Source organism: Seriola lalandi, unplaced genomic scaffold (genome assembly GCF_002814215.2).
Source record: "Seriola lalandi dorsalis isolate HSWRI2012SDOR001 ecotype SW California unplaced genomic scaffold, Sedor1 jcf7180002054866, whole genome shotgun sequence".
Taxonomy (NCBI): domain Eukaryota; kingdom Metazoa; phylum Chordata; class Actinopteri; order Carangiformes; family Carangidae; genus Seriola; species Seriola lalandi.
In genome coordinates, this window is record NW_019525419.1 from 46,411 (window position 1) to 57,873 (window position 11,463).

Genomic DNA, 11,463 nt, shown 5'->3' on the forward strand with positions numbered 1-11,463 from the left:
ACTTACTTAGAGCAAAGTCACAGGAACAGAATGTTTCAGAAAGTTTCTTTTCTTTTTATTGAAAAATGATAAAATATACAGAGATAAATGCCAAAAAAACACACTAGGTCACAGTTAGAACTGATAAAAGTCAAAGCTTGTTTTGAACAAATCAAATCTACAGACTAACAAGATACCCTATAAGCAGGAAGAAAAAAAAAAAATCTGACAGTGCTGCCTCATTAGAGCGGCATTCAAGTGTGTTATTTTGTAACACTTGTACCTCTTACAGTATGTTATGCAGCAGTTTTAATAGCACATTAAATTACACAGGTGAAATCATTCTGTCAGCATAACAAGACAACCTCGAATTGTCTTTTTGCTCCTTCCTACTTCACAGTACACATGGGTGTAGTATTCATCCATTCAATAAAAAAAATTAACAAAAGAAATGTGTGTATACCAGCTCTTCTTCAACTGGAGATTCTAATGCACATACTGTAGCTCAGATACTGTATGTGCTAACAAGTCAAAATCTTTCTAGTTTGGCCTCTGTGTGTTTTCTGTGCGTGTGTGTGTCAGTGTGTGTGTGGGTGGGTGTGGGTGCTGCTGTGTTTTCTAGTCACTGTCAGACCAGTCGAGCTCCATCATGTCCATGGCTGCAGTAGCCATGTTGATCTTGGTTCCATGCCGCACACTGCAGCTCTTCACAGAGTTCTGATTGGACGAAGCCCGCATGCTCACTTGCACCCCCGAATGGCCGATGACCCCTACCTCACCTCTAATCTTTTGGCTGATGGCCTCGCTGACGTCACCTCTGACTCCCTGGACAACGACCCCCACGTCACTCCTGCGACCCCTGACCCCAAGCTCACTCCTGGCTCCATGACCTACCACTTTCACTCCCAGGTCACCCATGTTCATGTCCATGTCCATGTCACCTAGTCTCTCCATCTCCCCCATGTCATCCATGTCTAAGGACAGCATGTCCCCCAAGCCCCCCAAACTCCCATGGAGGCCCTTGAACATGGTCGGGAGCCGCCCTCCTTCAATCCCTCCCTCCATTCCTCTCTCACTGAGCCTGTCCCCGAGTTTTTCTATCTCCCATCCTCCCTCCTTCTCCCTTTCCCCTTCTGCCTCTCCAAACCCACCTGAGTATCCGCGCACTATGGTCGTCACCCTGCTCCGCTGCATGCCTCCTCTCTCCCTGTCCCCTTCTTCCCATGTCCTCTCCTCCCTCTCCACTACACCACCTGGGAAGCTCCGGAGCGTCACCTGCACTCTTCCTCCCTCCATACTCCCACTATCATCTCTCTCCCTCTGGCCCCAGCTTTTCTCCTCCACGCTTCCTTCCTCCTCCTCGTCCTCCTCTCCGAACCTCCCCTGCAACCCTCGGAGCATTGCGTGTAGCCTCCCGCTGTCGAGTGACCCCATCCCCCTCTCAAGCACCGCACTGCTCCCCCTCTCCGTGTCTCCGTTGCTGAGGGTGCGGAGGAGACAGCTGACACCAGCACTGCTAACCCCTGTACTGTTGGAGTCCTGAGAGTGCGAGCGGAAGAAAGAACCAGAACTGAAGAACTGTTAAAGTCAGAGAGAGAAGGGAGGAAGAGGAGGGCCAAGGTCATAATAAGGTATAAGATGATTTTGCTTTCAGCTGTCTGAACAGATTTACATTCACTTAGTTCCACATTTACTTACTGGTGAGATGTTTGAGCGCTCCATGAGAAGGGAGGTCGGACTGGGAGTCATGTTGGACCTCTCCATCAGCCTCTCCTCCCACAGTTTGAGCCTCCTCTCCCTCTCCTCCAGCTCCTTCTCTTTGGAGTAAAGTTCCCTCTCCAGCTTCCGAAGCCGCTCCAGGGTCGACTCAATTTCACACCTGTAGTATTTGCACATAGAGCAGATCCGTGGACAGAATATCAGTGATCTGTTGTGGCCTAGTTTTAACAGCAATTTTACCACACCCACAAATAAATAACAAATGACAGATTCAGTTTCAAAAAGTTCCTCAGACCAAGGAAACAATAACTGATAATGTTTCAGAGGTACATAAATATTGTTAAAATTTATCAATATCAAATGAACTACTCTTTTCAAAGACAATCTTAAAATCAGTCATTACCGATATGCCCAAGGTTTGCTTTAGTGTTTGTGTACAAAACTTACATAGTAAGTAAATACAATATACTAAATACTAATGATGGATACTATACTTAAGAAATCAATATACCAGTCCTTTCTATACTGACAGAAAATTATACAACAACTGCACAGACATCAATTAAAATACGGCCTTTCATCCATTAACACTGTTTCGACAAATCACAATTTATTTGGTTAATATTAATTATGTAGTATTAAGGGAAAAACTGTCTCATCAGCATCCACAATTCATTTTAATTTAATTTGTGCAATTTTTCTGAAGACACTTGATTTTGTGACTTTCACTATGGACAAACTGCATATTCAAAACATTAAAAAGATTTTCTATGTAATGTGGATTGGAGTTGGAAAGTTACCAATTATGACTTCACTTACTTGGCCAAAAGCAAAGCTCCAGCTCTGACACACCGTGGCAACGTTACAAGGCAATAAAATTAGTAATGTCATAACTACTCCTGCAGAATACAATATTGTTTCCACAAAAAGTTGTCAACGTGTCATCAGTGAAAATATTTCACTGCAGTACTGTCTGCTACCACAAGAGGTCACTGTGGCAGTTAGTGAGTGTGTCTGTGAACCTGCATTCACAAACACAATCAGCTCTCACAGCAACTAAATATAGACAAGAGATCTGACGCACAGCCATACCTCTTCCTGTGTTACTGCCATACCTCCCTATTCATTCATCCCGCCCCTTCACCTCCCTCACTTTCCCTCCTCCCTCCTCTCCTCCTCCCCTCTTGTCCAAGTTTTTCCACCCGTACCCAAAACTTCACTCAGAATTGATTGCCTCGCTGTACTCATGTTAAATATGCACAGAATCTCGCACCTTCTCTCCTCTGCTCAGTCCCCCATCCCTCTCTCTCTCTCTTTCTCTCTCCCTTCTTCCTTCCCCTCTCTCACTCGTGTCATTTGTCCACTCGTTTCCCTTTATCCTCAGTGTTTTAGATTTCACATGCACCCAATACATTTCTGTTCCTCCCTGAACTTCTCCTCCTCTTCAGTTCAAACTTGATTTCTCCACCACCTCTCCCTCTTACTCCACCTCCCCACCCCCCACTCTGTCTTTCCCCCCATGGTGGAGCGAGGGCAGAGTGGAGGAGTAGAGGAATCTCTTCCATGGACACTTTCCAGAGAGCTTATTATAGACTGAAGTAGAGTACAGGGTCACACATTCAACTTCTCTCCTGAGCTTAAGAGTGCACAGAGATGTTTGTGTGTGTGTGTGTGTGTGTGTGTGTGTGTGTGTGTATTCATTTGTGTGCATACATATTGAGCTTTATTTGGAGTACAGTAAACTACAGACTGCATTTGTCATTCAAACAAAAGACCAAGACTTTACTGTATACAAATTACAGATGACATCTCATACTCAGACACAGTGCAGATACAATCACTGCTGTGATTGTATGTGTGTGTAACTGTGTGTGTGTGTGTGTGTGTGTGTGTGTGTGTGTGTGTGTACCTCCACTGGTCCTTGTTATGTAGGAAAGAGTTACACTGGTCCGGTAGTCTGCTGTCGTTAGACATCGTCTCCAGGGTTACCAGCACCTGCTTAAACTGTGGACGCTCCTGAAGATGCAAGCAAACAAACCAAAATAACAACCTGTTGTACCTATTTTTATTATCTTTAAAAGCATACAAGTGAGGCATAATATAATTTTCAATGAGATCATCATATCCGTCCTTAGTTTACCTTTGGGTCTGCTTGCCAGCATTTTCTCATCAGCTCAGCAAAACTTGCTGGACAGCTGGTGGGGATGGTCAGCCTCTAGATATGCAGACACACAAACACAAGAAGCAGAAGCCGTTACTTTTTACAGATGTCATATCCGGCCACCTTATTTTTTTTTTTCATAACCTATTAAAAAGCAACGTAAAGCCCCTGAAAACTGAAAGTGTTTCTTTGAAACATTAAATATTCATGAGTTAATTAGTAACAGTCAAAGGTAAAACAAGACTATGATCCTAAAGCCATGCTTGCTGCTCTGTGAGCCTGTACGGCACAGTGGCATGCCATTATCACACTCAAAAACTGAAAGACAATGAATAAAATAACATCAATAACTGTTGTCTCATTTTGAATCAATTATTGCTAAAACTCAATGTCACCTTACCAGACCCCACTTCACCCACTTCAAACCACTGATAAAAGCACAGAGAAAAAGTGTCCAATGTAAAATAACCATAACTGGTCTCTGTCAGAAAAGATTGTGTTTTTATGTGGAAACCCATCACCCAGGCACATAATGAGACAGGGGGACTCTTAACAGATTATTTTATGTGTTTATAGATTTACATTGTAGTTAAGTTCAACCATGTGTTGAATTTAAAATGTGCACTCTAGTGAAATGTTTTGGCATAAAATAGGAAAATATAAAAATGTCTGGGTCCGTGTTTATCTTTCTGTAACATTGTAAACTGCAGCACCATGCCACTGAGATAATGTTCCCACATTAAAAATCCCCTGGCATCACCAGAGCTCTGAATGAGCCCAGACAGCTCCATAGTACTGTGCAGCAAATGGAAACAGTTTTCTGTGGGGATTAATCCTAAAATATCACTGACTGTGGAGTGGAGAGAGGGCAAGTTAGAGGGTCAGGAAGAGGTATAGCAGTGGAGGGGAAAATCAGAGGGAGACTGGGAAAGCAAAAGAGAGAGAGAGAGAGTGAGTTATTTAGGGAGAGTATTTGGAGATTAGCCAACAACTACGCAGGAATCATGTTCTCCGAGTTGTTTGTTGGCCCCCAGTGTGTGTGTGTGTGTGTGTGTGTGTGTGTGTGTGTGTGTGTGTGTGTGTGAGTGTGTGTGGCTGTTGAAGTGGATTCAGCCACGTCAATAACTGAAACACATACACTGTGTAACCATCATCCCCCACCACCCATAAACCTCTTGAATCAACCCTCCCATCGCTGCAGTCTTTCTTCTATCCCCCACCCCCCCACTCTCTCTGTCTGTCTGTCTGTCTCTCTCTCTCTCTCGTAAAGGCTTTAGCCGAGGGGGGGGGGGGTCTGGCCGAGCTCCACTGCTGTGTATCCAGGCCTTACAAGAGCAGAGAACTGACATCAGGCCTAAAAATACCCAGCTTCAGCCTCACCAGCTCACAGTGGAAACCATGAGAGCATCGCATTGTTCCTCCAGCCTTCTCAAACTCTGGTGGGTCTACATGCTTAGAGAGTGTTCAAAAAGGTGTGCTCACGTGTGTGTGTGTGTGTGTGTGTGTGTGTGTGTGTGTGTGTGTGTGTCTGTTACCTCTTGTTTTTCCACCACCAGCCATGCAACCTGCAGCCCTTCGAAGCCTTTGAAAGGAACCTCCCGAGTCAGCATCTCCCATAGCACCTGGCCACAGAAGAGACTGTGCTGGCTCATTCAGACAGACATGAGTGCTTTGATGTGCTGCTGGTTGCTCCAAATACAGTATATTTGGGTCTCATTTGTTTTCTATAGCTTTCTTGAATAGTTCTGATGGTGTCTGAATAGACAAGTTTGATTACTGGCCTTACAATACTTATATTTGTACAGTGATACCAACTCACCACCCCATAGGAGTAGGTGTCGCAGGTCTCAGACACAGGCAGGCTCTGAATGACTTCAGGAGCCATCCAGGGGAAAGTGCCCACCACCGTCATGTGGGTGGTGTGGGAGAGGAACTTAGATGCCCCAAAATCACAAATCTGAAATCCCAACAGAGTGAGAGAAAAACAGAGAGAGAACAATGAGGGAAAACAAAAAGCTGTGTGCCTGAACAGGGTGAAACTAATGTACTAATACAGTATGTGTTTGTCCATAGATCACAAGATCAGTGTTACAAACCTTCAGCACTTTGTCTGCTGTCATCACCACTGTACAAGAGAGAACAGAGGAACCAGTCAATTCTGTGTGACGTTATATGCATTCATACTATATCTAGCAGTCAAATGGCAAAGGGAACTTGTGTTTAGATGTGCAAGAGAAAAAGAAGCTGAGAGTTTGAGGAATGAATCAGAAGGCGATTGCGGTCAAATGTTACCGTTCCGTGACTTGAGGTCTCTGTGAATGACTTTGACTGGAGCTTCTGCGTGGAGGTAATGCATCCCTGAAAGAAAGACATCCTTTAATAAGTGCCAAAAAATGACAACCTTTTAATACTTATTTAGTGATAGGTTTGGCTGCAATTTCATTGTAAAATATCAAATTTGCACATTTTGGGATCAGCTTTAGGTTCACACTGAACTTGGATTCAAAATTTTAGGCTTAAAAACAACATTTAAAAACAAATGAAATGAATAAAAAGGGTAAAATACAAAGGGCTGTCCTCAACAGATTAAATATGAACGGGCTCATCTGAAGTTAGGTGGTGAGATGCTTTTACTGATACTCTGCGCAAATTATTAATGTTCAATTACCTTAAAATGAATCACAGGGAACATGTGAAAATGTAAATCTTTCTCCTCAATTCACCACCATCATTTATCACTGGAGTCATCAGCAAAGGTGTCATTTGCAACTTTTATTTTTTTTTACTTTGTGGTGGTTAAAAATCTAAGAACTATGTTTTTTTTAATGGTGCTTTTTGTGTTTTTTGTTTTATCCAATTACTTTGCCTGTTAAATGGAAGAAGCTTGTTGGTGGTGAACATACACAAGTTGGAGATGTGGATTAAAATGCAAATAAAAAGCATTTGCATCTGGTGCATGATGAGTAAAGTAAAACAGAACACAGGATTGTGTCAGTGATCGTGCCTCTGAGGAGCTTGACTCTTAAGACTTCATGATAAAACCCTGACACACAGTTTATTAGTATTTCCTCAGTTGTACCTTTAGCTATCTGTATGGCCCATGTCATGATCTGCTCCATGTCCATCTCCTCACTCTGCTCACTGGAAAGGTACTCGTACAGAGACCCTGCACTAGCATATTCTGTAAGAAGTGACACACACACGCACGCACGCACGCACGCACGCACACACGCACGCACGCACACACACACACACACACACACACACACACACACACACACACACACAAGCAATGGTCACCATAAGACAACAGGTATAAAAGAGAAATCATGTGGACCTGTACACAGCGACATATTCTATACAATGTGGCCATGAGCAGAAAAGTAGACAACAATTAATTATATCTGTTTGAGTTTGATCTTTAAAATCTTTTAACACTAGCTGCTGTAGGAATAAATATAAGCTTTTATTATGCAGTTATTAATGCAGTTGTAGTCTACCTAAAAATATTACAATGTGTGAGAAACATCAGACACAGTTAAGTGCTGCACACTACACATACCTAAACACAGAGGAGCCAGTTCGAATCAGTGGAAAAGTTCACAACCTTCACACCCTGACTGTCTAATCCAGATTATCTCTGAACTTTCAACCTTTCCCATTTTCCTGTAATGTCGACAATTCAAAGCGACACGTGGAAGACAGAGGATAGTGTCCAGTGAAAGGTCTGTGCAGCCTGGTGGGTAGAAAATGGAAAAATCTGTCTTTTAAATTACTAAATATTACCATTTGCAAATTCACTAGGACTAAAATCTCTCTCCCGAACCAATTCTCTCATGTATGCCTTACTGTACTTTCTTATTTTTAGTAATTGTTATACTTGGTAACGCTCAGCTGCAGCGAGAATTATTGCTGGACAAGTTTGCAGTGGTGGTGTCGGTGCTTTATCTTAACCATATGACCCCATCGGGATTACAACCACATCCAAACATGCTGGTCTCAGTTACAAATGTCCTGCCAGGAAACACAGCAAGAACCAGTGCGCAGAGTACACACCGATACTTCAAAACACACACATAAACACTGGTGGGCCATCAGAGCATGTGCTAACGTGTCCGTAAGTGGCACGTCCAGGATCAAATACAAACTAATAAAGTTGATATACACACACACTTGTGTAGATTTATATGAGAGAATAACCTGCTCTGGCCTTAACCCTTTTATGCCTCGCCTCACCTCAAACACTGACCCGACCTAATGTTACTTGTTTCCATCAGACCTTAACCCCAAGGATAATAATACATATCTTCAATGGTAGAGCACTTCTTCAAAAGGTGACCTTTATCTGAATGAATGTAGGTATTAAACAATTGGATCTCACACACACACACACACACACACACACACACACACACGGGGTCTGACCTGTGACAATGCCATAGTTGGGAGATTCCAGCACGGCTCCATAAAACTGAATGATGTTCTTATGGCTCAGGACACTGAGAATCTCAGCCTGGACGAGGAGACGAGGAAAAAGAAAAACAAGAGGGATATGAACAGCTTCATTAGCAGCCTACTTCAGTTTTGCAATATCTGGCACTGGCGAGGAAACATGAAAAGAAGAAGAAGAAAATAATCATCCCTGATAGGATGTAAAACCTAAAAGTTAGAGCTTTTGACTTAAGTTTAAACTAAAGCCTCTCAGTGTCTCCGGGATGTCTGAACCTCTGTCATACCACAGGTTGAGTGTCCAAACAAAGACCTTTCACACTGGTGTGACAAACATGCTATTAATCTCAACTGACATATAGGTCATAACCTCTGCATATGTGGAATATGCAACTGTTGCCAAGCAACACAATAACTAACCATAAATTTTATGAAATCACAAAAAAACTGCAATCGAACACCACAATATTATCAGAATAACTTGTTTTTCTTCCAAAGAGCCATTTAGCTTTCTATTTCATTCCCATTATTTTTTCCACATGTGAGGTTATCAGTGTGTACAAACACTGTGTGTGTGCGTGCAATTGTACAGGTAATGTTACATTTGTGAATACAGTGATGGAAAGTAATATTTAGGTACAGTTACTCAAATACTGAAGTACTATTTTAAGGTATTTGTATTTTCCATTTTAAGCCACTTTATACTTCTGCTCCACTACATTGCAGAGATATATCAAACTTCTTAATCCACTATTTATTTTATATCTGGCTATGTACTAGTTACTTTTCAGATTAAGACTTTACATTAAAAGAAACAAATCCACTTTTGCACAGATTAAACTACAGTATGTGAAATTAACTCCACCTCCACAAACATTTTACTGTAATAGATCATTAATAGTAAAAATCCAATAATATAACACAGGTCATTCTGCATAATGAGTACTTTTACTTATTATACTTTAGGTACATTTTATCACAAATACTTCTTTACCTTTACTGAAGTCAATTTGAATGCAGGATTTCTACTTGCAGTAGTGTAATTATTATAGAGTGGTGTTTCTATTTTTACTGAAGTATGAATGATTTCAATCCTTCTGCCGCCACAGTGTGAGTTAGTATAGTGTTTGTGCAGACATCAAAGATCGGTTGAAATATGATTTTAATGTTCAAAAGCAGCTCCATTTCACAAGAAGTGTTGCAGGAAAACATTCATGAAGAATCCACTAAGCTGCAGCTCAGCCCATGATCCATCAATTTGTATTTACACTCCAACTGCACACACAGTTTCACAGTGTCTGCCCACCCTGCATGTGTTTGTGTGTGGGTGTGAGAAAGTGAGTGTGAGAGAAGTAAGTCAAAGAAGAAATCAAACGCTAGTTTCATGTAGCCAGATCATGTGTGACAGTGTATTAAATTCATAACCTTTGATTGTCTTTGTAATTTCTGAACACTTTTCGTTGCATTGTTTAAAACCTGTTGCCACAACAGTAACACCGTGCCCGATTCACCCACAGGTCGCCCTAATCTCCTGACGCTGCGTTGTGAACCTCCACCACAGCAGTATTAATAACATGGAGGGAAGTTATGTTTGGATTACCATCGGGGTCACACTCATGGAGATCCACCCGGGCTGGACCGCGGAGCATTACAGCCCCTTAATGACCACACACCTCGCCCTGACATACAATGGGAGGAACAGGGGAGTGCTGGCATAAATAAAACTACTCCATGCACAAAAGAGTGTGGGGAGGAGGGGGACACACTGAAGTATGTTTAAAGTAAACACATGTTCAACGGCAGACAACATGGGAGGAGGAGGAGGGAGGGAGAGTGGGAGGGAGGGGAGGGGGCTTTGAGTTCAATCTAGAGAATCTGGGAAATGAGTGGACACTGATTCATGTTGAAGTTTGGAGCAGTGATATGCCACAGAGGAGAGGCTATAACTGACAGCAGATTTGGATGTTTAATTTTGTGTGTGACTCTGCCGCACAAGTGTTATGATTGCTCAGTGTGCGTGTGTGTGTGTGTGTGTGTGTGTGTGTGTGTATGTGTGTGTGTATGTGTGTGTCTTCCCTCTTACCTCTTTGTCAATCTTCAGAAGCTTCTTCACAGCCACTTCCTTGTCCTGGGATATCCAGAGGGCTCTGTAGACGCTCCCGAAACTGCCTCCTCCACAGTTCTCATAGAAAAGCAGGTCCTCATGCTTTATCTGCACAAACGACGAGCCAGGGGACGACATGGCATACTGACTCGCGCTAACAACACACACACACACACACACACGGAGCTCAAAAAGCGTGCACGCTTAAGCACCAACTGCTTCCCCAAAAGTATATACAATTCACGGATCAGCGAGGACCAAGTGAAGGATAAGAAAATAAGGAGAGGCGGGGTAGTTTCCTCCACAGGGTTGGAGTGGATGTTGTCAGTCGGCAGAAGAGATTGTCAGAGAGAAGAAACTAGAAAGTGCTGGAAAGAGAGAGAGAGAGAGAGAAGTTTGCTCCCTGTGAGTCAGGAAAAGTCGAAGCCCCGCTGTCACTCCTAGACAAGGTATTACATTGCCTGATAGTGGTGATCCAGTGTAACTGCAATACAGATCAGACACAGCAGAGTGTGAAGATGAAGGGGAGGTGAATGTTTGAGTGTGTGTAAATTACAGTTTGCAGTCAGTGTGTGCAGTCAGCCTGTAGCAGACACACTGTTCAAATATGGTCACTGGCATCCAGGGCATTCCTCCTTCCTGGATAACTGTGGCTATATAAAGATCTCCATACACCACACACACTCACACACACACACACACAGATAGACAGAGATATACAACTCCAGCCTATAGCGTGTCAGACACAGTAAATCAGTTAGCAACAAGGTTGACGGTCACAGATACCCAAGTCCATCTCTCACACACTCAGCAGCTAAAAACACACACACTCACCCGAGAAGCCAGGCAGGGACAGCGTGTTACTCAACCCGACAGGAATGACCCAGTGACATCATCAAGCAAGATAGCCGCACTGACATCACTGTGTGGGGACAGGTGAGATCAGCTCGGGGAAGTTAGTTACAATTCTCAGTTGTTGACAGTAATCAAGTGCAAAAGCAGAGCTTCATAGTGATTCACTGAATAAATAAAGCACCACTAAAAGGCTGGG

General features: G+C 42.9%; 1 protein-coding gene across 1 annotated transcript; it reads right to left on the reverse strand.

Moving 5' to 3' along the window:
- Positions 1-33: 33 nt before the first annotated feature.
- map3k20b (mitogen-activated protein kinase kinase kinase 20b) lies at positions 34-10,890 on the reverse strand. The gene is made up of 11 exons (XM_023428114.2): positions 10,392-10,890; positions 8,285-8,372; positions 6,939-7,040; positions 6,152-6,217; positions 5,956-5,984; positions 5,679-5,816; positions 5,395-5,481; positions 3,839-3,913; positions 3,608-3,714; positions 1,678-1,858; positions 34-1,557 (listed from the first exon to the last, which is right to left on the reverse strand). Exons 1-11 carry the CDS (start codon positions 10,548-10,550, stop codon positions 598-600), a joined length of 1,992 nt encoding a protein of 663 aa, XP_023283882.1. The 5' UTR covers positions 10,551-10,890; the 3' UTR covers positions 34-597.
- Positions 10,891-11,463: the final 573 nt, after the last annotated feature.

Coding starts and splice junctions, on each gene's coding strand:
- map3k20b (XM_023428114.2), bottom strand. CDS start 10,550: ATGTCGTCCCCTGGCTCGTCGTTTGTGCAGATAAAGCATGAGGACCTG. Junction 7,041..8,284: donor CAACTATGGCATTGTCACAG/GTCAGACCCCGT, acceptor CACTTCTTACAG/AATATGCTAGTGCAGGGTCT. Junction 1,558..1,677: donor AGCGCTCAAACATCTCACCA/GTAAGTAAATGT, acceptor TGACTTTAACAG/TTCTTCAGTTCTGGTTCTTT.